The 26,982-nt window shown below is 48.5% G+C and overlaps 1 protein-coding gene across 6 annotated transcripts in view; it reads right to left on the bottom strand.

The window, feature by feature from the left end:
- Window positions 1-26,982, bottom strand: part of LOC146855326 (uncharacterized) — a 915,814-nt gene that overhangs the window by 804,481 nt on the left and 84,351 nt on the right. For all 6 annotated transcript variants that reach the window (XR_014981308.1, XM_085653035.1, XM_085653037.1 and 3 more), the window contains one exon: window positions 4,104-4,180. Coding sequence is in view for 4 of the 6 variants with exons in the window: in XM_085653035.1 (XP_085509161.1) it covers window positions 4,104-4,118 (15 nt within the window). In the remaining 2 variants the exon portion in view is untranslated. The remainder of the gene's footprint in view (window positions 1-4,103; window positions 4,181-26,982) is intronic.

Here is a 26,982-nt window from a genome sequence, read left to right as displayed (position 1 = left end):
GATCTCACCGCTGGGTACTGGCAGATCAAGCTCACTCCCGGCGCCCAGGAACGATCTGCCTTTTCCACCCCCGATGGGCACTACCACTTTCGGGTGATGCCCTTCGGAGAACGCCCCAGCGACCTTTCAGAGACTAGTGAACAAGGTCCTGGCCGGGCTAGAAGCCTTCAGCGCGGCCTACCTCGATGACATTGCAGTCTTCAGCGACCAGTGGGCCGCGCACCTAGGGCACCTCGGAGAAGTCCTGGCCGCTCTCCAAAGGGCCGGGCTCACAATTAAGGCCAGCAAGTGCCAGATCGGTCAAGGATCTGTGACCTATCTGGGCCACCAGGTGGGGAGTGGCCAGGTAGCGCCCCTCCAGTCAAAGGTCGATGCCATCCAGGCGTCGGAGCCCCCCGCAACCCAAACCGCTGTCCAGGCCTTCTTAGGCCTCACAGGCTACTACCGGCGATTTATTAAAGATTATGGCAGCATTGTGGGCCCCCTTACGGAGCTCACTTCCAAGAAACAGCCCAAGGTGGTGCACTGGACGCCCCGCTGTCAGACAGCTTTTGAAGCCCTCAAGGCGGCCATGTGTGCTGCCCCGGTGCTACAGGCCCCTGACTACAGCAAGGAATTTGTGGTGCAGACCGACGCATCGGAGTACGGGGTCGGGGCGGTCCTCTCCCAGATGGACGCCGAGGGCCTCGACCGACCGGTGGCCTTTATCAGCCGCCGACTGCTGCCACGAGAACAGAGGTGGAGCACCATCGAGCGGGAGGCTTTCGCTGTGGTATGGGCCCTCAAGAAGCGCCGGCCCTACCTTTTCGGCACCCACTTCAGGGTCCAGACACTTGCGGTGGCTCATGCAAATGCGGGGCGAGAACCCCAAGTTGTTGCGATGGTCCATCTCGCTGCAAGGGATGGACTTCACCGTGGAACACCGGCCCGGCAACGACCACGCCAATGCTGACGGCCTGTCCAGATTCTTCCGCCTCGGCGAGGAGAACCCCCAAGGAGATGGGTGACTCTCCCTGCCTTCAGCTGGGGGGGACGCGTGTTGGAGCCGGCCTCGTGGCGTGGTCCTGTTCCCCCTCGCTAAGCCGCAGGAGGTCCCATGCACCTCGGGGCTCCTCCATTTTGGATTACACGTCACTCCACGTGACCACCTACATGACCCTGCTCTACCCGGCCTCGGTCCCAGCGAGGCCCGACATTGAGGCGCCAACCCCTGGCCTGGGGGATACCACGTGAGCCCTTCCCACTCCCGGCGGAGGGCAGTATCGATGGGACCCCCAACCGTCCTTCCACACCTAGGTGCGATCGCCCCACAGCTCTCTGGGGCCTGGCGCCTCTCCTGCTGGGCGTCTGGCCGCGCCCTACCCGGCCTCTCCGCCCTCCTGGGCGCAAGGGTCCGGACATCAAAGGGCTCCAGACCTATATCTGGGGTGACCCGGCAATAAGACGACAGTTGTATCCCGGAGTCAAGAGCCCTGCTGATCGGATCGCGGCTGACCCTACGGAGAAAGACCCTTCCGGAACCGACACTCTGAGCCCTGCTGACGACGTCGCGGCTCCATCGTGCTTACAAGACCTTCACGAACCTTTGGGGCCCTGCTGACGCTGTCGCGGCCCGACCTTGTTGAAACGTACCATCAGAGCCCAGCTGACCTCGTCGCGGCTCGACCGAAGCGGACCTACCACCGGAGCCCTGCTGACTGTGTCGCGGCACGACCCAAGCGGAACTACCACCTGAGCCCTGCAGACGCCGTCGCAGCTCTCCACGTCCGAGCCGCTCTGAGACCAGCACCCAAGGTCTGGCGCAGAGCCTTCCGTACCTGGCTGGTACTAAGACTGTCCCGCTACCCTATCCCTCCAAGAACATTCAGACTCTTACCGGATCACTCGATCCCATTGTAAATATTGAAACGTGCTCCTTTTTATATAAAGAACCAAGATAAGTAACTGATACAGAGTCCTGTGTGGTGGTGTTACCTGGCCTAGTACGATCATAGGAGAAGGACCTCTCCTAGGAGGCTTCTCAGCGGCGCTCGGCTATAACTTTGCGGTAGGAAGGTGCCCCGGAGTAGTCCCCCCGACTCCCCGGTGGTTCCCCCTCCAACAAACGCTGTGAAAAATAAAATTTCCAGAGCAATAGGAGTCCAACATCAAAGATGATAAAACCCAGGGCTGTGGTGAGGAGTACCTAGACAAGCGGAAGTGATATTTTCGGTGCAGTGCACAACTCTCAAGTCAGAGCCAACTCATGAGCTCCCCATCGCCATTTTAATTGCTCGATTCCACCAGCATTTTGTCCTTAACTCCCAAGTCGGAGTCAACATTTACGTTTTATGCAGCGTAAAAAAACAGAAAAAAACAAACATTAAAATGAGTCTTTGATTGGCAAGCAGGAGGTATGGAGAAGGCCCTGACAGAAGAGACCTTGTGCCCAAGCTACGCTGAGAAAAACAATCTTTTTCTCCAAGCTCTGTTCAGCAGCAAACCCTGCAGGTTATTCGCAAGATCAAGCTGCAGGCCAGGCCCTGTGCTGCAGCCCTGCCAGTCAAAGCCGAAGTGCTTGAGCACTGGAAGTTGAACAGCCAAGGAGGGTTGGTAGCATGGTCTAGCCACGGGCAACACCCCCACCCAGTCCCTACTGCTTACGGCCGAAGGTTATGAGCAGCAGGGCGAATCCCCTGAGCAGCCAACCCAATTCAATGAACGAAAGGAAAAAAAGAAACAGTCAAAAAGTAAGTTATGGTTCTGGCTTAAACTCATCAAGCCACTGAAATTTGCAATCAATGGTTAGTAATGCACAGACGACACAATACGCACCATAACACGCACCACCCACCATGGCACCATGTCACTATCTTGACTGACCTTGTTTCTGTACCTGTCGTGTTGTGTGCATTGCTAACCTTAACTGTTATATTTCAGTAGTTTGACAATTTGAGCTTATACCATAACTCACTTATTAATTGTTGTTGGAGTGTATAACCATATTTATAAACACCCTCTCATGATAATGCAAAATCTGATTAAATACAATTGTGTGAATGATTTAATGTTCAGTAAATTGAATGCATTTCTATATATTATGCAGCCTGTGAATGAGACAATGACCAAATAAGATGCTAACTTAAGCATTATGTCAGAGTTTTCATTTTAGTATGAGTGTCTACTGTTTCTCCACCAAGCTGAACAATGACACACAATACTTAGCCTAAACATTTCAATTAGATCTTGAAAGAACAAGAAAATGCAGAGCCTCAATGCAATTATATAAATATCAAAAAGACTACAACTGAGAAGCACAGTAGTTTGGTAAGAATACACAGCTCTGATTAACTGCTTGCCCAGGGATCTCCCTCCCTTCATAAATCTCACTTAAGTAAAGAACAGTCTTTTACACTTGCTAGCAATGACACATCACTGCAAACAGACAGTAGACCCTTCATTAATATAGAACCAAAAGGTGCACTAGGTTAACTTACAAACTAAGGGAGCAGCTGGAGAAATGAAGAAGCAAACATTATTTTCCAATTCCACCAGTGTTTTGTAAAGCAAACAGTGCAAAACACCTCATCAAGAAGAACAAATATTGCAAGTACTCTTGTTATTTTGCATCATCAATGTAATTGTTTCTATGTCAAATGTTCAAATTATATCTAGTTAGACCACCACCTGTATGTATATTAGAAAACCTTCTTATTAAGAAACTCACGATGACTTGGCTTCAGAACTGTAAAGTCAGGTAACGAGCCAGTGTTTTTCTCTACAAGCTCCTACAATGCCATAAACCTTCTACTTTTTTTTTGTTTAACTAAGTTTTATATAGCGCAAACTTGACCCGAATCGGGTATCAGAGCCCTTTACATAGCACCAGTTGCATTACATGTGGACACACTCATTTTTGTTAGGCACGTGGAGATTAAGTGATTTGCCCAGAATCACGGGATGTTCAGCATCATTGTCGAGACTCAAACCCAGTTCCCCAGATTCGAGGTCGACCGCCCTAGCCGTTAGGCCAACTCCTCTCCCATGATGCCCATCAGACAAACTTAACACAGAAATTGTGGGGAGTCCTTTTTCTTTGTCCATGCTGTACTGCAGTTACTTACCAGTACGGAAGCCATTGTCACTGGGAGAAAGTGGCCAGAGCTGAGCTGTAAGCAGGGGTTCCAAGGGAAATTGATACCTGCAGAAAACAAAAAACATTCATGCTGAAGTTACTACAAACTACAGTTTGCAGAGCAGACAAGCACTGGAGTTGTTGTATTAGGACACTGAACCAATATATATAATACATCTCTCAATGCATCTAGCAAGTACTGCAGCAGTTAAAATAATTAATCATGAACAAGACAACCTTCTTATATTAGCTCAATCATCAAGACCGGTTGCATACTCATTCACATTCACTTGAATCCTCTACTAACTCACATTAGTCTGGTTCCCACTCACTAAAGCACAGGCTGGCTCCAACTTGAAGCTCTGATGGGGTAAAAATATGACGGCGCACACTAACGAGTCTCCAAGCAGGTTGGAGATTTTGATTTGTTGCAGGTAATGCAGTTGAAGTCATTAATGTAGCTTCATGTAAATTTGGATTATGACAGCATGTTTCTGGGTGTGATAACCGAACTACCACTTCCCACCACACCACGTTAAGTCTACAGGAGTTATCTAGCTTGCCAGCAGGGTGAACTAAAAGTTTAAGGCAAGAGACAATCCCCAAATGAAGGTTAGTTGTAAGGCTGAATACTGCTGGCTTAATTTCAGTTGTTATTTAAATTTATTCTGGCGAACACTAGTGAATATGAGCTTTACTATTCTTTGTAATGCACAGAATCTTTAAATTCAACAAGTGAGATATGGCCTAGGACAGCATTAGAATAACTCTAGATCTCAGTGTCTCTGCCACTCTAATTCTACTGTATCTGTAGGCCACGTTCGACACAATGTCCCATTTCTTCCTGCTATTCAGGTAAAAAAGCCCTCAAATGATTTGTTCATTATTGATAGTGTTTATACCACATTTCTAGTCAAATGCTACCTCTTTAATATCTATATATATATGTCCCCACTAGGATCTCTAGTGCATAACTTTGGCTTTGAAACTAAATTATACATGGATAATAGTCAGCTTATCACCACTTTATCCAACAATCCTAAGGTGTCACAAAAACTGTTTGCCAACTGTACACTGTGGTTAAGTGGATGAGAGAACACTGCTTAAAACGTAATGCAGACGAACTAGAAGTCATTATCTTCAGTAAACAAACTTTACCTCGGTCACCCACCTGAGCTATGTTCTACTCCTACCCCAGCCAGCTCCACCAAACATAATTGTTTAATTGACCAAAATCTGTCCTTTATCAAACAGATCTCATTGTCTGCAACTTACTTTGCAATCCTGCAGGCTGAGAAATATTTTTTGGGTGCTTCCCCTGCCTAGAAGGAGAACTTAGCTCGTCCAGGCTGGATTATAGTAACTCTCTATATCTAGGCTGTTAGAAATAGGGTTTCTGGTTAGCAGAGCTATGCGCCCTGTCCAAGCAGGAACCACCACTCTAGTCAGGGTAAGCTAGATACACACTAAAAGATACCCTGTGCTCACCCTCTAGTAGCTTGAAAGAGAGCAGTCAGGCTTATCTAAAAAGGCAATGTGTAAATATTTGTGCAACACACACTTGTACAGGCACAAAGTAACACAATGAAAACACCACAAAAATACTTCACATAGGATTAGAACAATAGATTATATTTTTTATCTGTAAAACAAGACCAAAACAACAAAAATTCAATAAGCAGAACCAGAATTTGGATTTTTTTCAATAAATCAAAAAGTAGTGCTTAGAAGCAAATAGCGCTTAGGGGTTACTAGCAGTCACGATGGACTGGGGTAAATCCAAAGTTCAGGCTGATCCAGATAAGAGGGCAGGCTGGCTACAGGACTCGCGCAGTGTGGGAAGCTGGCTCTGTATATACCACACCAAAAAGAGGTATAGTGTCCAGTGAGTCCACAAAGGTATGGCAGAGGTTAAAGACGATAATACCTTACTCTCAATTTAGTGGGAGTTGGGCTAAGCAGCAAGGCTTATCAGAGGGCAGTGTTATTTATTCTTTGTACACACTCAGACAAGAAATGGAGTCACACATTCAAAGACTGAATCCCGACCAATTGGTTGTACAAAATATTTTTACTTTATTATTTTATTACTAGAGCCAAGAATCACTTAGTGCAGGTAAGTAGTACAGTTTGTAAAAGTAGCAATACTTTCCAATAATGCAGTAATTTTTTGTAAAAGTAGTTGTAGATTTTACAGTAGTAAGAATTTTTTCTGTAAATGTTAATCAAGTACACTTGTATGCTTTTGTAGTGATGACGTTAGACAGTTGAATGCAATAGATAGAACTACAATACAATCCTATGGAGGTAGGCAATGTTAAACAGTTTGCAGTTAAGTACTCAACTTACTTCCCCACGCTTTGGGGGTTTAAGACAACTCAGGGCAAGGTCTAAGACCAGGTAGGTACTCTACCACCAGCGGCAAAGGGGCGGCTGGGTGCAGAGCTCAGTGTTATTATATTGAGCCGGGGGTACCTTGAAGATGCATGGGTTGCAGGTCTTAGGCAAATGCCCTGGAGGTTAAAGTGAGCACAGAGGGGACCACAAAGCAGTACCAAAGCTACACCACCAGCAGCACAGGGGCAGCTGAGTGCTGTGTGCAAATCAGTGTCAGGGGCCCTATGCTTTCAAATAGTAGTTGTCAGGTTTGGAAAGAGGCTTGGACCAGGAGCTGGATGAAGACGACCAACGGCTGAGCACGTAAGTTGGAAGCTGGGGGACACCTGGGCACTGGGCTCTCCAAAGTTGGGCGGGGGATACAGTGGTGCCTTTTTGGGTTTGAGTTTCCTCAGCTGAATCTGGTCAGGTGGACCCTTCGAACAGAGGCTGCAGGCGTCAAGGAGCGGCCATGGAGAGATCAGCCACCGATGCAGACAAGGTTAGAATCGCCAGAGAGACTTCACAGGATAGATGAGTCGCTCAAACTAGGGCCGTGTGCGTCGGGTGCAGTGTCGCGGATCCACCTGGATTCGGAGATTGTTGTTGATTTCTTCGCTGGACAAATCTGATGTCCATGGGAGAAAGGAGTCTTTGTCGGAGACAGCACAGGTCCTCCGGGGTTTCTTGAGGTTGCTGGATGCGGGCCATGCCAGTTTCTGGAAGCAGGGTCGCTGGATGAGGAGACAGGCCGGTAGGGCTGGGGCCAAGTCAGTCATCATCATCTTCTCCACTGCTGCACGGCTTTTTGGTCCTTCTTCTTAGGTCACCAAATCTAAGGCGCAAGGTACAGGGGTGCCCCTAAATACCTAGGTTTATGGGTGTTACAGGAGTGTGCCGTTTGGGACCAATGGGGCACTATCCTGCGGTGTCTACACCCTCCTTTATGCCACCCTCCAGTGGGAGGGGGCATATGCCGCATCTGATTAGGGGAGTCCCCTCATCTTCATGATGGAGGGGACTGAGATGTCTGCTTCACTTCGCCTCCCCCACCTGAGGGAAGGGGATGGCAAAAGTCGGCACACCTCCCTTTTTTCCTAGGTTTTCCCACCGATTATCCTGCCCAAAGTGGGTGTCAGAACCAGTAGGAGCCAACTGCTAATAGCAGCAGAGGCTGGGGGTAGCTAACAAAGGCAGCAAGCCTTTGACGCTTCCCCTTTCTGGACTTTGCTCATCCTGGGGGAGGAGGCACGACATGTCTGCCCAGCATGTGCATTGTTTCAGGACCCAGAGAGCAGAGGACTCTCTACCCAAGGGTCCAGAAAGCTGTCTGGTGGTGGCATATTGCTGTTAGCCCATCAGGAATCACACCAGAGCTGGTCGTTTTTTCAGGGGGCATGTATAAGATGGCCTCTGAGTGCATTTTACATTAAATCCAACACTGGCATCAGTGAGGGTGTAATGTGCTGAGACGTTTGGTACCAAACTTCTCAGTCTTCAGTAAAGCCATCATGGAGCTGTGGAATTCTTGCTGACAAACTCCCAGCCAATGAACTCAAAATGGCTTAACTACACTTACAATATCAATGAATGGCATACACACTCTATGAACATATTGCTCAGGCACCTAAGCTCTCACCTGTGGTAAGGTGCACCCTGCCTTTAGGACCTACTAGAGGGGTGTCTTACCCATGCCACAGGCAGTGTTAGTGGACATGACACACAGGGATGTGTGCCATGTCGACTCATCAGTTTGGTCTGCACTGTGGGTGTTAAGGTGAGGGGTCTCTGATGGTGGCATAATACATGCTGCAGCCCTCAAAGGCCCTCTCTGGTCACAAGGTCCTTGCTACCAGGGGTACTATTTACAAGGGACCTACAGGTGGCCCAGAGGTGTGCCAATTGTGGAGACAAATGTACAGTTTTGGGAAACAACACAGGCCCTGGGAGGCTGATTGGCAGGTACCTATGGCATAACTCAGTTAAATTGGCATCATGTATCTGGCAAAAAGTTAGGCGGTAACCAATTAAAAAGAGGAACCTTCCTACATGCATGTCCCCCTGAAAAAGAACCTTGGATGGAACAAGCGTCGAAGAAGACTCAATGTGTTATTTCCACTCCACACAGATGATGAAGACTTCGCTGACAGACCCTTGACGATACAGGCACTGTTTCGTTGGCGAGCTGCACTGTCCGCCGTCATCAAGCTGCGTAGTCCGTTGTAGCAAAGCTGATGATCAGCTACTGCATCTGCGTCAAATTGCAATACATCGGTTATGCAAAGTCATCACTGCGTCAATTTTGATAGTTCTGTAGCAGAATCTCACTTACAAGGGCCCAGGACTGGATTGGCAGCACGTGGCAGGGCTGGACTCACAGATAACAGATTCCAAGTACTGTTGCAAAATTATAGGAAGTCTTTGATGGCCCTGAGACTTCAGAACAGGTGGCAAGCCAGCAGCAAGCCCTTGGAGTCACTCTGGGTTCAAGTAAGATGGTCCCAATACTTATCCTCAGCAGGGCAGGGATAAGCAGGCAGCAAAGCAATAAAGCAGTTTTTCCAGAGATGCAGTCTTTACTCCTGACAGAGTTCTTCACAGGTCTAGTAGTGTATTGTTGTGGTATGTGACCTTTGAAGTGGGTGTAACTTCAAAGCAGGTCCTTGAAGTGTACAGGTCCCCCGTTCTTCCCAGTCCTGACTCCAAACTATCAGTGGGGGGGTAATAAGCCCTTTGTGTGACAAACAGGCCACTGCCTATTCAGGTGTAAGTGTCAGTTCCCCCTCTCTCTTCCTGCCCAGAAAGAGCTATCAGAATGCAGATTTCTTCTCTGTCACACCCACATTTCCTGTGTTTGTGGCTATCTAGAGGGAAAGCACAAAGAGTAGCTGTCACCCTCCATGGACATGTTTTAGAGACAGGCCGCAAGGCACACATAGCAGTAAGAGCAGAGAAATGGCCACTTTCTAAAAGGGGCATTTCAAAAACAGTAATGTTAAATCCAACTTTACCAGTAAAGAGGATATGTCCTTATCATGCAATAGATATGAAACATGATGCAGCTACTCTTTTCTAATCAGGAATTACAATTTAAAAGGGTTTTAAGAAATTTTCAATGTGGGCGTGCCCAAGATCGCGGCGAGTGGGGACGCACCTTGTTAGGCTCCGTGCCTGGCCTGCCGTACTATCCTGATTTCTATTGCCACGACCCGTCAATCTGGGGTTTACGTTACAGCGCTGATCCCCTGAATGCTTGGTGTCCTTGGATCGCCAGTATCGGTGATCGAAACGGCGACGACGCGAGAGCCGCGCTGAGTCCCGACAGACAGCAGATCTCACCTGGGGCCGGGTCGCCTGATGTCGGCATAACGAAGGGGAGGTGAGGAGGAGCGATGCCGAGGGCGGCGTGGAAGGAGAGCCCCCCCCTGGGAGACGTGGGCAACGACATCGCCAGTTGGTCACTGGTAATCCTGAAGAGGTCATCCTAAAACAACCCCCCCCCCCCAGGTGCTCATAAACTTCCGAAAATCGGGCTGTGCTTACAGACATTGAGCCCAGGCCCTGAGTGGGGTGCCATCCTCTCTTACCTGCACCACTGCATTGGGGACCCGGCGGCTGGTGACATGGGATTGTCGAGTGTGCACTGAGGCGGTTTCCCCACCCCCCCGGCCCTTCCCTCCCCCCACCAGTGAGGCGAGTACCATATGGGACACAGAGGCAATACGAGGGGAAGGGACAGTGGGGCCCGCGCTCCTGTGCCGAGGCCTAGCTGTCAACACAGATAAGTGCTAAACTCTCCCACACATTGCCAACAATATCCACGACTGAGATCCAGCAGCTTTTCCTGCGCCCTGGGGATTACACGGGCGAGTGTGGTGCTGTATTTCAAGAGGAAGTCATTGTGTGGGGGGCTGTCGGGCGGCCCCTCGAGCGGTCATTGACTCCATAGATGGGGTGCAGACCCTAATGGTCCATCCGAGACCGGTGAGATTGATGTCAACCTGACAAAGGGAAGAGGCCCAGGCCCGAGACAAGCCGAGCAATCTTCATTCTGGTTCAACCGCAATGGCACTCTGGGAGACTCGCATCTACTGAGTGGAGTGGTCTGGTGATTGGAGGGTGTCCCTCCCTTGCCATCTGTGCTTCTTGAATCATCGAACTCGTTTTCTCCACCCATTCTCTAGAGACATTGGGTTATAGCGGTGTCGCCGCACGACCCGTGGGTCCGATGGAGTGAATGGGGAGTAGTCTATTGATACGTGGAATAAGAGTGGCTGCTCGTTAGACGGCACGTTTTGGCCCGCCATTTGGAAGCTGCGGACTGCAAACTCACTGTCCTAGGATCCAGCCACTACGTTTGTACCCAATGGGGAAGGTAAAGAGCAGTCCTCACAGGCTGAGATAAAAACATCTGCAGCAGGTGGGGGGAGTGAGCCACAACACTGTGCAGCTGGGGGAAGTGCCCCAACAGACCACTCACATCGGTTTGATGAGCTGATGGCAGCAATACTGGACATTAAGACCACGCTGGGACCCAAAATACCTACATTATGTGTTGATATGGGATACCTACGAGATGACCACAAGAAGCTCAAGGCCAGAGTGGAGGAGTCGGAATCGACACTGGCGGCCCTACGTCCCACAATATCGGATGCCACGGATCAAATTAAAGCCCTGCAGCAGGAAGAGGAATACTTAACGAAGCAGGTGGAGGACCAGGACGGTACCTGGAACAGTGGTTCTACAGCGAAATCCTGCAAGGCAAGATCTCGAAATTCTTCTCTCTACAAAGGGCGCACAAGGTGCCGGTTGGCTGTCTGCGCCCAGGGGCTCCGCCATGACCAGTCGTGGCCAGACTGTTTAACTACAGGGACAGAGACCACATTCTTCAAGCAACTAGATCCCAGGGCCCCCGGCAGGTGGAAAACGCAACTGCGCACATATACCCTGACTACACACTGGCGGTCCAGCATCGTAGATCCTCTTACACAGAGGTTAAGCAATGCCTAAGAGAGCATCAGATAGAATATGCGCAGCAATTTCCAGCCAAGCTGCGTATCCACCATAAAGACTCCAATATATATTGCACCATCCCAGAGGAAACATGGTCATGGCTGGACCACAATGGGTTTGCACATCCTCCACCTACAGTCAAGGTGGACTCACAGCCGGCCTGGAAACTCGTGGACTCACGGCCGGCCTGGAAACTCGTGGGCGCAAGCAGAAGGCGAGGAAGAAGTGAATTGCAGCGGTCTACCAAGACACAGGTGGCAGCGGAACGAGCGCAGGCCATAAAGACAGCAGAACATCTCAGCATCGGTCAGTCCTGACTCGGACTTGGAAGATGGCCGGGACCGTCTGGTGCCCCTAACAGACTCAGAGCGTGCAGGGGGTGTGGTAAGCTGCCTAAGCTGGCGGTTGTGTTTCGGTGGAGCTCCGGATACAATCATCCTGTATTGCCGCTCACTTCCTGAATGAGGGGCGCCTGTCCACTGTAGCTCACTGCCCACATTGAGCTCTGTCCGGACCCTTAGGACCGCAATCCTGCGATCTATGGAGGACGGGTCTACCGCCACTGTGATTGGGCGCAGACCCGACGCTCCTTTGACACCGAAGCGGACTGGACTGCGAGGTGGCGCTCGGCACCTGCACGGGGCCTCGAGTGCGTTGTGGAGGAGAGCTGGACCCGCGTTGCTGGTCTACAAGCTGAAGAGTCGTCTGTGTTGACATGGAACGCGCTCTAACCTCTGGTCCCCGATGAGGTGGGAGCGGAGCGCCATGCAGTGAGACGCTGCCCGTATGACGCCCGGCTAGCGTCGCCCCTGAATTCGCGGAAGCGGAGCGGGCGGTGTCCTCGATGCCAGCGGGATTTCTACGGTAGGCTGCCAGGGTGAGTGCTGCAGTCGTGCGAACTGGAGGAGAGCCCGCAGATGCCAGAGTAAAGAATAGTCGGCTGCGGGGCGCACCGAGGGCACGCAGGTGGTCTTTTTACCCTGCTGCTGTGGGCCAGTTCCCCCACGCTATTGCTTGCAAGATCCTTGTGCAGCACAGATGAGGGGGGCACTATGGCCGGACTGGGCTGCAGGACGCCTTTAGACAACCCGGTGCATCACACCCCCCCCCGTACCTTCAGAAATAAAGCACGATTTCAACCGCTACTGCCTGGGATCCTACGAAGCCCGAAGGTGGGGGCAGGGAATCATTGGTGTCCTTCTCCTGATTCTCCCCCCACCATTAAGAGTGGCGCTGCCGTACAGGATATTCGCCGGACAACTGAACCCGCACTGGCCCTGCATGTGAGAAACTGTGGCGCAGGTTCTTCGCTACTGGGCCCCAACAGCGGGAACGGCCTGGAATGGCTACGATACACGGGCTGGCTGGGTCCGGGCGGCATAAATCACATGCTTCCTTTTCCTTGGTAATGAGGATCAGAGCTGGACCATGAGATCTATGAAGACTGCATTGAGCTGCTACGCTCTGACCTTTCAAGGTGAGATCCCCTGCGCAGATCCTCATACTGACTTTTCGGAGAGCAGTAGTGTATTACTGGTATTTCCATACGATTTCCGCGGTTGCTTGGTTCCGATCCAGTGGTGTGGGCACGGCCCGGACATGCTGTCCTGGTTTCTAGAGAAGATTACCGGGTGGACAGACTGCACAGGAACCTCTTTCTATAGTGAAGTCGTGGAGGGTCAGGGACCGAACAAGAAGAAGTAGGTGTGTTGACCCCTCCATCCTCATACCTGCATACCTACCACAAGCAACGGACGACAAGCAACATGGGCAAGGTCTGTGGGAAAACAATGGATGGCCACCGGGGTACAGGTGCCCCCCCCCCCGCCGGGACGGTGGACTCCAGTCGGCCCCTTTCGCCAGGTAATACGTCTCCTGAACTCATCGCTAGTGCGCCAGACAAGCTAGATTTAATATTAAAAGAAAGCCGGGACTCAAGGGCAGCCCTCGAATTACAAATTGGCACGCTCAACACGGGGCTTACCCTACTCAGGGCTGATCACGGGAAACTGGCAGATACCATTAAGGCACACGACCAGGCCCTCCAAGACATGGATCCACGAGTGACGGCAAACACCACAACACTTCAACATCTACAGCAGCAGGTGACGGGCTTGCTGGACCGAGTGGAGGATGCAGAAGGCAGGAATAGACGCAATAACATCCGCGTCATAGGCCTGCCGGAACGCAGTGAAGGCACGCAAGCAGCAGAATTTATGGAAACATGGTTCAACGACCATATAGCACAAGAAGGTCTGTCTCCTTACTTCTGTGTCGAACAAGCCTACCGAATTCCGACTGGTGCACCCAAACCGGGCGCACCGCCTCGACCTCTGATAGTAAAAATACTGAATTATAGGGACCGCGATCTCCTCCTACAAAAAGCAAGAGAAAAAGCACTGATCCAGTATGAAAACCATCGTATCTCTCTATATCCTGATTATACCATCATGGTTCAAAGACAGAGGTCGTCCTATCAAGCCATGAAGAAAAAGCTACAAAAAGCACAGCTTAAATATGCCCTTTTCTACCCAGCCAGAATGAAAGTCATTTATGACAGCAAAAAACACTTCTTTGAAAGCCCGGCAGACGCGGAGCAATTGGCTTGAGGTCATGTGCATTGGAGCAAGCCAGGGTAGTCAAACAGTATTATCTTCGCAGGGATCCGGCGAACCGCAGAGGATAAATCATCGCTGGACCAAGAAGACCACTCGGGATAGGGGCGGTGCCGGACCTTCACGTGAACAGCAGCGACTCGATCAAGAAGACTCCACCAAGGCCCATACGGACTCGGAGGACAGCACCCTCAACTCAGACTATGAACATAGTATTAATCCGTTCCCCACGATCACGCCTCGGACGGCCGACGATCTCCTCGATACCTGAAGTGGGTTTGGGTCACATAATAAGCGTGACGTGGCACGGGGTCCCCCTGTGATGTGAGCTCCTGTGCAGAAGATATGCTCCTCGACTATCGGAGACCAGTATATCCTTTTCTATACTTTGTCTGCAAATATTCTCGCTATGTTTTATTTGTATGATTCGGATTTGAGTTTAGCTTGTTGTTGGGGATGGGGTAGTGGACTGCTCCTATGTTATTGCCAATGCTCACTTTTATACTGGGCTTCCGCCTGTTGATTACTCAGAAATGCGTGGGCGGCAACACTGTCACTGACATGATTAGGTATATCCCCCCCTCTGGGTTCCGTTGAGCCACCGAGACCGTAGCCTCAGTATGGCCATGCTTGTGACCGGTGGCGGCGAACGCCCTCAGAGCGTATGCATCGTTATTGTTTATATGATAGTTGCTGCTAGTTGTTAGACCCAGCGTACTTCAGGGGCGGAGCCAAGTTTTGTTATTGTTATAGGGAATGGGGACTCCTCGTCGATATTAGCCTATCAGCTCCATCTCAATTGGAGCCTCATGCAGTCTAAAATTTCATGCCTAGAATGGTTGCCACATTAGGGTCCTACAACCTACTAACATGGAATGTGAGGGGGATGGGGGCGATCCAAAAGAGGCACCGTATCCACGCTTATCTCCTTAGGCGTAAAGCGCATATAGTTTTCCTACAGGAATCCCATTTAACTGAGTCTGAAGGACAAAAAACAAACAAGAAATGGCGGGGTTAGGTCTACTCTACTAATTATTCTGCTTTCGCAAGAGGGACGACCATATGGGTGTGCCATGGGGTCCCTTTTGTCGAACTAGAGCGCTGCATAGATGACCAAGGGCGATACATTCTCCTTAAGGGTACGCTCGATGGCTCACTGGTGATTCTAGGCAGTGTCTACGCCCCCAACTATGACCACGACCACTTCTTCCATAGACTAGGTACAGTACTAGCGGAATGGGATAGTATCCCCTGGGTGTTGGGGGGGGGGGGGGGACTGGAATGCAGTCATGGACACTAATATGGACAGATCCCATCCCCCACTGCACGGTACGAATGCCCGTAACTTATCCAACATATTTACTACCTGGTCAAAAGGTTGGGTGCTTGCAGATGTATGGAGATGTCTACACCCTACTCATAAAGAATACTCGTTTTACTCTCCTGTGCATAGCCTCCATACTAGGATTGATAGATTTCTCTGCTCCACTTCCTTTGTCACACAGGTCTGCCATTCCACATATCTAGCGAAGACCCTCTCTGACCACAACCCCCTAGAGCTCACACTCACCTGGGGTTGCGTGCCTACCCTAGTACCCACCTGGAAATTGCACCCCCAGCTACTTGAGGATGCCCCATTCTGAACAGGGCTTTCCACCACCATTACAAATTATCTAGCCGAAAACTGGAACACAGCCTCCTCTAACCTTATAGAATGGGACACGCTAAAGGTAGTGATAAGGGGGGCTTCAATAGGACAGATAGTAGGAGCCCGACAGGAGACACATCAAAACTTGCTCAGTATTGAACAACAAATGACTGCACTAGAGCAAGAGGCAGTGTCTGACCCTGGTAAACGGGAGGCGTTACAGATTGCCCGTATTAACCATGCTGAAACGCTAGAAACCTTACGGACGATTGATCACAGGGCCTATATGCAACGCAAACTCTCTGAAGCTGATAGAGCCGGGTCACTGCTTGCCCGTCTAATACGAGACAAGCCTGACCTACCACCTATAACCCAAATACGCACACCAGATGGGAGTATGCCCATACACAACAATAGATTAATGAAGCCTTTTATACACATCTCAGCACTCTCTATACTGAACCCAAACTAAAAAAGACCCCTTCCATCGTGGCCTTTTTACAAGATCTCACAATTCCGGTACTCTCAGCTGCAGTACAAAAGAAAATTGGTGGCCCTATCACACAACAGGAAATCCGTGCCGCAATTAAGGGTCTCAATCGTAATAAGGCACCTGGGCTCGATGGGCTACTGATCGAATTTTACCATACGTATGCAGATGTCCTGGTCCCCACACTAGAGGCCGTATATAAGACTGCTTTGGAAGCCGGCCATCTACCACAATCCACCATGGAAGCATTGGTCCCTCGTTGCCAAAACCGGGACGAGATAGCCTTGACTTGTCCAATTACAGGCCCCTCTCACTGTTGGCAACCGAGTATAAAATCCTGAGTAAGGCTCTAGCTAATCGCATACAACCCTACCTCATGACTCTCATACATAGCGACCAATGCGGGTTTCTACTTAACAGCAGCACGTCCCTTAACACGAGACGATTACACTACGTCATGAATGCCACCCCGGGCACTTATCAGACCGCGGGGTGTTTGACATTGGATCTCAGACAGGCCTTTGATTCCTTATCCTGGGATTGTATGTTTTCGGCACTTCAACGATTCGGGCTTCCGGACACATACCTTAAATGGGTACGCCTACTGTACACTTCCCCCACTGCCCGAGCCCGCACGGGTCGCTACATTTCCCAACAGTACACCATTCATAGGGGAACCCGACAGGGATGTCCGCTGTCTCCCCTATTATTCGTACTCACTCTGGAGCCTCTGGCGGTGGCACTCAGGCGATCGACAGACCGCCTGGGCATCCCCATTGAGGGCACGACCCACCTTATTTCGATTTATGCGGATGACTTCCTATTATATTTACGTGATTGGACTGCAGATAATGAGCCCATTCCCGCTATTTTTTTCCACCTTTGAACAGGTGTCGGGCCTTGCTAAAAACCCGAGAAAATCCCTGGCTTATTTTTTTTACGAGACACACCAGACGATTTACGATTTGGCACGTACTCTCTGCCGGTAGCCCCTTCCACGTTTAAATACTTAGGCATCCAAATATATAGAACACAGCTGGATCAACTAGATGGCAATCTGGGAAAGGCCATAACGGCCCTTAGAGCAGGTGTGGCTTTCTGGACCTATCGGTGATGAGGTGTATCGCTATCTCCAAAATGGTGATGCTCCCTCGCCTATTGTAGTGTTGCAGGGATTCTGCTCATGCACAGAACTATGTGCAGGAAACCAGGACCTCAGTGAATTGCAGTGTACCAAAAACTCACCTCAGTACCCAGAACCCCTATCCGACTAGCATCAGTGTCTCATTCGTTCTCCGTATCATCTCGAAGCTACCAATGATTAGACAACCCAGAACAAGCGACTTAGGGTACTCTCAGGAACGGTGGGAATCAGAAATACCGGTTTGTTATTATTCTCATATCAGTACACAACAAGAGTAATCAGAGAAAAGTAAAGTTTAAAATGTTTGCATTATAAACTACATGTCCTAAGATGCAGTACTTTGGCTAACATAAGCAGACAAATGATTAAGAATAAAACCATCAGCATTGTTACAATACCATAGAAAATGAAGGGAGAAATCATGTTACAAATGATAGTGGAATACAACCTCCCTCCCTTCGCTAGTAAGCTAGTATTATAAAACTAAAAAAAGGTCTCTAGGTTTGAATGGGGAACCCCATACCATAAATATCAGCTTAGGTGAATCACATCACAGGATCAGCTTTGCTCTGTGTCTGGAAAAGGTCTTCTCCAAAGTGTCTATCTCATGCATGCAAACTGCAATATTAAAGGTGCTTGAGTTTCAGATACTTGCAGCTGTGTGCGTGTTATGGCTAGAGCGTGGGCCGATCAACATGAATTCAAAAGCATTTATTGTTTGTTGGCCCGGACTGTTGCTGCACACAATGTTCAGACCAAGGTCGCGATGCATGTCTAGGGATGTGAACAACAGACCGTTCTCATGTGAAGAAAAAGCAAGCAAGCAGTTTTCATATAATAACATCCATCTACAGTGTCGTGTGCAAAAGCAGGAAAGATGGCAAGATGGCGTTTTAACATCTAAAACGCATATGCTAACATAGCAATGTGTGGACCTGTAGTTCCGCCTCCACTAAACCGTCCCTTGATCGGACCACGAACAGATAGGGATACAATTCAGGAACGCAGAGTTCAAGTTCGATAGAGACAAAACCAAGTGCCTGTATTGTCCATCCATATAACGGGTAGTGAAAGTTCGAGAAGAAAAAAAAAAAACTAGCTTGAAAATTGAAAAATAAAGAGACCAAAAAATATGTAACATCTCTCAAAGGCTCGGCAGAGCCTGGATGTGGAGTCAGAAAGAGAAAAAAAGAAGAATAAAATGGAACAAACTCAAAAATTCGTAGTTTGACTAATGGAAGAAGGACAACTTCCAAGATAATCCATCAACGTGTAAGCACAATAAGTAGCTACAGCCTCCAAGAGGAAGTCATTATAATGCTCTGTAAAAGATTCCACCATCCAGTCTAATAAAGTAAATGAACATGAACGCCAGTGGAGGCGGAACTACTGTCCTGTTTTTAAAACCCGCTACACTGCCCTTCTAGTACAATACAAGAAATCCATACTGGAAACCAAAAAAACTTACTTTTCATCCAAAATCCAGCTCGCGGAGAACCGGCCAAGAGAAATATTCTCCATCGTTCAAGATCTCGCTTATTCCGATAGAGCCTCACTCAAACCTTCCCCATCACAACCACTATGCGATTCCCTCAACTCCTTCTTCCTCGACAAAATCAGTAAGATTAAAGCTAAGATCCCCCCCCCCTTCCCCGGCTTTCACTGACCCTTGCTGTCCTCCAGCTACAGCACGTCTTGACTCAATTCCTCCCCTCACGAACGATTCACTCTCCTCTATTCTTCCGCTGGTTAAATCCGGCTCCCCGTTGGACCCCTGCCCTGCTTATATTTTGAAGCAGATCTACTTTCACTGCCCCTCACCGCCCCTTACGCTTCTCAACAGCTCGCTGTCCCAGGGTATTGTTACCCCTGCACTCAAATCGGCAGTGATCGTTCCGATCTTAAAAAAACCTGGGGCGGACCCTTCGGATCCAGCCAACTACCGCCCCATCTCTCTTCTGCCTTTCTTGGCAAAGGTACTGGAACGTCATGTAGTCAAAACCTTGAGTGAGTTTGTGGAAAGAAATAGTGTCTTGGCTTTGAGACAGGCCGGTTTCCGCCCAGCTCATTCAACTGAGTCTGTAATTATATCTGTCCTGGATAACCTACGACAGGGAATGGACAGTAATCAACCACAGGCCCTGGTCCTTTTGGATCTTTCCGCCGCATTCGACACGGTGGACCATACCATCTTACTCTCACGTGTCGAGGCGGCGGGAATCGGAGGGACGGCCCTGTTATGGCTATCCTCCTTCTTGAGTGGTCGGACTCAGGCGGTTCGCCTGGGTGAGTACTCAGCTGATTTTCGGCCCATCCAGTGCGGGGTCCCCCAAGGATCCTCTTTGTCCCCCCTTTTATTTAACCTTTACATTGCCCCCCTTATTTTTGCTTTACAGCAGCTGGAGGTCTCTGTGTACAACTACGCAGACGATCTCCAGCTCATCTTTTCCCTCTCTTCCTCCTCCGAGTCAATATCTAATTTTCAGTTCATCATTACTTTTATCCAGGACTGGATGAACTTCAACCACCTGAAACTCAATCCCGATAAAACGGAATTGGTGTTGACAGGTGGTTGCTCCAGTCCCTGGTCCTCTTCCTTTTGGCCCTCTTCCTTAGGCTCCCCACCCATTCCTGTCCCTTCCGTCAACTCTTGGGTTTAAAATTAACAATCAACTCTCCCTACACTCTCAAGTCTCTGCCGTCGTATCCTCAGCCTTCCTCTCCCTCAGGACAATTCGTAAAGTCTCACGATTCTTTTCCTCTGATCCGCTCAAGCTAATACTTCTGGCCATGGTAACATCTCGCCTAGATTACGGCAATGCCCTTTATCACGGCATGCCTGAATACTTCATGAGGCGTCTCCAATTGGTCCAAAACCAAGCCGCTCGGCTGGTCTTTAATTTACCAAAATCACACCACGTTACACCCCTCCTTGTCTCCCTGCACTGGCTCCCTGTCCGGCAGCGCGCCTTATTCAAGCTTGCCTGTACCATCTTTAAAGCCCGGACAGGCTCTGCCCCTTCTTTCATTAACACAGCCATTCAAGACTACATTCCATCGAGAGAACTCCGCTCTTCTTCCCACCACCTCCTCGTGGTCCCTCGCTTCAAACGGAAGAAGTGGGGGGGCTCCAAATTTTCGACCAGGGCCCCAGCTTTTTGGAACTCCCTTCCAATCTACCTGAGAACCTGCTCCCAGTACCCTCTGTTCCGTAAAGGCCTCAAGACCTTTCTCTTTACCCAAGCCTTCCCCTCTTGAACGGTCACTTCCCCATACCTTCCTGCCCCCTGAGTAGTAGTAGCCATTTAGCGCCAAGAAACCGCTAGGTGTATGAGCGCTCTACAAAACCCTTAAACTCAAACACATACATGTTCCTCGATAACTGGAGCCTCTAGCACAATCAGAGGACAACTTGTGTGTTCTTCAAGATAACTTCCCACCAGGAAGTCATACGCTGCCGTGTAGCTGTCCCAATTCCCTAGGACTCCATGTGTCGCTCCGCAGGCCATAATCCCGATATCAGAACAGTCCAACTCATGAGCCACTAAGGGACTCATCAGTCGATCATAATCCGGGGCAGGAGACACCAAATTTGACAGACACAAATCCAGAGCCCATTGGAATGGACAATCTAGGCAATGAAAAACAGGTTGCACGCAAGTAAAGTAGGAAAACCGGAAGGACAATCCATACGCTACGCTTAAAGTGGTCAGTGCTAACGTTCCATAGTAATCAAGCATCTGGTTACGAAGATGGAGCAGCCGGGGCAGGCTGTCGTGTGACACATATTGTGCAGCCATTGCACAGCAAGCAGACCAACAGGAGCACACCAGCCGTGAGGGCGAGAATCAACGGGAGCCGGTATCACACCAAAGATTGTTCGGAAGGAGGTCACGAGGCCGGAGCCCACAACTTTGAAAAAACACGCCAAGCCAGTTGTTGACGAGGCATTGAATATAGTGTGAATAAGAGCACCGAAATGAAGGGGGAGATCAGTATTTAAAAGCGCATGCACCTCGGTGTGGGTGTATCCTACGTGAAGGACGAATGTTTCACGGGAGGAAGTCAGAGCGACTTCTTTTTGAGACAATAGAGCTCTTATTCTGCTCATCTTGTTGAGCTCTGCTTTCAAGGTTGGGATGGAAGGCCAGATGGATACATCCAGTCTCCCATGCGGGGACGGGAAAAGGACATTTTTACAGCAGACTACTCGTTGTGAGACAGTCGCAATGTAGGGAATTCCCATTAGCATCCCGTAGCAAGCCTCATTATTCAAAAGCAAATAACTACCGTTAGCTAACAATGTAAAAGTGGGCGTAATACCGGGCACAGGAATCCCCTTTAGAACAAAAGCTAAATTTGGTGCCTGAACGTTGCATGCACCATGTAATTGGATGTGTCTACAGACTACTGAGTGATCGGGTGTGGAAGTGCATTCCTCATCTTTCAAATAAACCTCTTTACCTTCTCTTATGCATCTGTATGAAAATGGGAGTGACCAAACTTCATGCAGGAAAGCAGTACCCAATGGTTCATATCTGCCTAGAGCATAATGTTTCATACACGAACTGAACTTAAACAAAGGAAACAGCAAGGTGATTAACCCGTGGATATGCCACACAGCGGAGTTCAATTCGGCCACAGAGAAAGGCAAAGGTTCCAACTTTTCAATATGCAGTAATGAGTATGTTGCATCTTTCATGGACATGAACTGTTGTTTGGTAGTCAGATTAAACGGCAGGAATAAAGACCATGTATTCATGTAGTCCCAGGGAGCTTTCCCTGCCTTCAACGTTTGCAAAGTCCATGCTAACTGCATTATAGAACAAAATAGATTTTGACTATGATATAAAACAGACATATCATCCTGTACAATATCTACAACAGATGAAACAATATTATCTAATGTGTAAATTCTGGAAGAAAGGGTGTTAATGCTATTATCGATGACAGCTAGCACTTTTTCCAAATTTGCTTGATCAATAGCTCTCAATCTGGAAGCAGCTTCAATTTGCGATAATTTCCAAACTTCGTTATAAATAGCATACACCCACCTTCTGGACCTGCCACCTACAGGACCCTTAACAAAATCATTCAAATTTATCTTGTTATGTAATTTTGATAAATGAAGTTTAACAGATGCCAAAGTGGAATGTTGCAGCCAGTTCTGACATAACTTCCCTACAGAATAGATAGAACCGAATGGGAAGATTCAAAGCGAGGGTCCACTCTAACCTGTGTATATCCAGGGTATAGACCCAGAAAACGACGTTGACAGGAATCTGAGCTCTTCTGCCATATCAACCGTCCTTCATGATTTAAATCGGAAATGTTGAAGGATGTATTAGTGCAACGCATCAAGGGACAGATCTGTGTGATTATCCCATTTTGGATAAGCACCCAGATCAGGAATAGAGGGGGAATTAATCTTTTTAGAAGCAGCCAATCCAAAGCAGATGGTTTGGAAAATGGTAGAAATAAAAAATAACATGGTTCGGGATAAGGCAAGCACGATGCAGAGCCTCTGTTCCTTGTACCTGCCATGTTTTAGAACCCCAAACAGATTTAAGATCAATAGTAGCTTTCCACAGCTCATATCCCTCAACAGCCAATTCATCCATAAAGGACTTGGAATACAATAATTTAGTGTGGGTCAGTCTAACTTTGGAAGCTGACTCCGCCGCCACTTTAAAATAAAAGGCTTCAGGTTCAGAAACGCTGAAATCGGTAAAATATGTAAATTTGTTCACTAAGGTTCTGGAGCTGCCTTCAATCGGTGCTGGACAATGTTCCCATTGCGTAGAATTAACAAAATGTCTAAATGTATTTGCCTTATGTAGGAAATGATTGCTTATAGTGTTGATAGCAAAACAACTCCCCGTAATTAGCTGTGTCTAAATACAAATTTTCAGCATCAAAAGCAGCATAATATTTCAAATCAGAAAAGAGTGCCTCTATGGCCTGAACGTCCCAATCATCAGAGCGGAAGTTTTGTGTCACAACATCTCCCATAGAAACACGAAGTACATTGGGGACATTAATTACCTCTGTGGGACCATGAATTTTTAAATTTAACAGCATCCCACATAATCCCATCCAACAAAAGTCTGGTCCCTTTTCATGATGTGCGATGAGGAGTGGGGGGCCAAAGTTCCATCAATTAGTCTAATTGCAGATCTTTCGGTGAGAGAGTCTCCATTAACAAGACGAAAAAATACCACCACAAATCCAATGGACATAAACAAAAAAATACTTATTAGCATCAGCCAAATGTAAGTCCAGGGGGGGGGATTAAAAAATGTCTCTGAAACCAAGTAACAAAAATAGAAAATTTCGATGGGGTATTGGAAGTCATAGAGGTAGTGTCAAATGAAAAACGTGACTGGTCAACTGCAGTTGATTGTAAACCAGGCAATGACACATCTGTGGGATAAGCATACTCAGTATCTTCAGATCGACCATCAGCCGGTGGAGGCAACAAAGGATTAGTAACTGTATGCATCTTGATGGAAATGTCAGGCCTGGTTGTAGACGCCGGAGCCAAAACAGAATTTCTCAGCATCTCTGGACAAGAGACCGCTGGAGTCATACCAAGAAGAATCGGCCACTCGCTGTAGTTTGACATGGTCAATGGAGATGTACCCATTATCCTTGCGACCAGGAAGTGGAGGTAAAATGACTGTCCTTATACCCTGCACGCCAAGCACTGGTACTGGTGCACGATAAGAGGGGCCGAACTCCTTCTTGTTCTCCACCTTCTCACGGACCAGGTCACCAACTCGAGGTAGCCAGCCGACTACCGGAATCTGAAGCGCAGCATAAGTTGTGGAGGGCAAATCTTCCTTTGCAAGACTGTCTCTGATCTCTTGTAGATTCTGTAATACAATACAGTGATCATCTACGTCAAAGCGTGCGGCTGACGCCGCCATGTCTAGACCATCAAGGTCCGGGACAAACATCTTAATGCCAAAGAGCATTTCGTATAAGGTCCGCCCACCCAGAGACCTTCTAGGGAGATTATTAAGTGCACGTTGTACGTTATACAGATGGGCTAACCAGTTCCTGCCAGTGCCTAAAACCCTAGCTGTCAGGGATTGCTTTAAGTCACGGTTCATTCATTCCACAACACTATTGCCCTCAGGCCGGTATGGAGACAAAAATTTGACTTGGACCCCCAAAGATCTCATGGCTTCTTTGTACGCCTTAGAGGCGAACGCAGGACCTTTGTCAGAATGAAGGGTTCCACATGCGAAAATTCCCACAAAGACATGCAAATCCCTGATGACAGTTCGAGCATCAGCACTCCTTTGTGGCCATACCCAAAGAAAACGTGTGCACGAATCTACTGCAACTAAGATGTACTTATACGCAGTATCAGAGGAGAAAGTACTGCAGTGATCTAAATAAACACACCCAAGTGGTTTATTAGATATATACAGCTGAGTTTGTGGTGGGCGCGCAGCAGTCAAAGGTTTAATCTGCTGGCAAATGTCACAATTGAGAACATAAGCACGAGTCTGTTTATACAATCCGCGCCACCAGTAACGTTGTTGTAAGAGAGTAACAGTTGCTGAAACGCCGGCATGCGGTACAAAAGGGGGTGGTGATGGACGGAGCATCAGAACCAATCAAACACTTACACCCAGTCAACAGATCTGGGTTTGATCCATCACCGTTCTTTAGCCCACTCTGCCACCCCAGTTCAGACATGGCCATATGCAAATCAGTCTGACCCTGTGCCTCATGGGAACAGTCCAGCCCAAACTGCCAAGCCATGCCTTCCCTGGACCGGAAACAAGCTTCCTAGGACCGGTTTCTGGCATTTCAGCCATCTTCAGCCAGGCTTGCTTGAATCCAGTGGCAAAGTGAGTAAGGGACTCACGTCTGAGCATGCCCTGCCAACTTATGGCGAACAAAGCGGTACAAAAGGGGCTGGACTGTTCCCATGAAGCACAGGGTCAGACTGATTTGCATATGGCCATGTCTGAACTGGGGTGGCAGAGTGGGCTAAAGAACGGTGATGGATCAAACCCAGATCTGTTGACTGTGTGTGAGTGTTTGATTGGTTTTGATGCTCCGTCCATCACCACCACCCCCTTTTGTACCGCTTTGAAACGACGGCATGGGCAGAGGCCATACCTTCGTGAGCTGCTGTTATCAAGGAAAGTCTGCAGTCTGCGTTGAGAATCAATCTGTCACCAACGTCGTTAATTCTCACATAGGGAACTTTATCAGGACTTAAGTGATAAGAGTACCTAGAAGGGAAACCTCTAGGGTAATTAAATCCCTTCTCTGTTGCAGCAATAGCTGCCAATATGTCATCACCAATCTTACTTTTGGATCTTGTAACTGCTGCTACTAGATATGTCGCCACTGCTGTTTTCGCTGCTTCATCCACTAAGCTGTTTCCGACAGCGTGGACACCAACTCGTTGGTGCCCAAGAGTATGATCTACATTCACGAGAGGCAGAGTCTGTTTAAGTTCTGCAACTCCAACCCAAAGCATTTTATGCTTGATTGTGCTACCTTTTGGAATCTCGAAAGTCATTTTGAGACCAAAAGAATAAATTGTCGTTAAAAGACTGAACACAGTAAAACGAGTCACTTACTATAAGAGTCGTAACCCGTGGATCAGCAAACTCCAGTGCAAGCACAAGAGCACGTAGCTCTGCCAACTGTGCGGTACAATCACCCAATGACTGCGTATGCTCGACATCAGACTTGAATTCACCATTCACGAAAGTACCAGCCACAATTGCGCAGGCCGCTGAATAAGCATGCTTTGATTCCGTCGCCGGTTGCGCCGAACCGTCAGTGTAAATGACACAATGGTAATCCTCAAGCGGGCGCAAAGACAGAGGAGCTGGATGAACGAATTCATACTGCAAATACTCCTGAGTCTGCAATGATGCTTCAAAGATGTATGTGACATCCGGTGATGTCAAGGAAGTGGCCCATTGTATCCAACGTGGATGCAAAGCTTTAGAATTAGGTACACTGGCTTTCGTTACTGCCTCTAGAGCAGGATACGGTGTTACAACCAACATGCGTTTCCCTTGCGACAGTGCTCTCTCTTTAAGAATTGCCATCAGCACCACAGTCAAAACTTTTTCGACAGTGGAAAAGAGGATTTCAGCCGAAGTGTACAGGTGTGATTTGTAAGCAATGGGGACTGTGTCGCCCTCATTGAACGTTAAGTACGTGAAACCCACTGCGCCAGGCACAATTCTCATTACCAGGTTAGTGTGGTTATCACGCGTCAGTAAGTATTTCGAAGCAAGAAGGTCAGCCTGCAAAGACTGCAAGATAGCTGAATGTTCTGGCAGCCAGCTTGATTTGGAAAAATTAGGTTGTACCAAGGCATATAGCGACTTGATACGCTGGGCATATTCGGGAATGTAAGTACGCCCAAAATTTAGAAAACCCAGCAAAAGATTGTAGTTTTTTCAGTGTTGTCGGAGCATGCAAACATGTGCACTTCTCCAGGAAGTGAGGGGCTAATCCTCGACCTTCATTGCTGAACTCGTAGCCCAAAAACAATACTGTATACTCTGCAATGTGTGACTTTGCAAAGTTGAATTT

The sequence above is a fragment of the Triturus cristatus genome, chromosome 4_1, assembly GCF_964204655.1.
Source record: "Triturus cristatus chromosome 4_1, aTriCri1.1, whole genome shotgun sequence".
Taxonomy (NCBI): domain Eukaryota; kingdom Metazoa; phylum Chordata; class Amphibia; order Caudata; family Salamandridae; genus Triturus; species Triturus cristatus.
The sequence above is the reverse complement of the archived record's forward strand: the minus strand, read 5'-3'. Positions and strand labels throughout refer to the sequence as shown.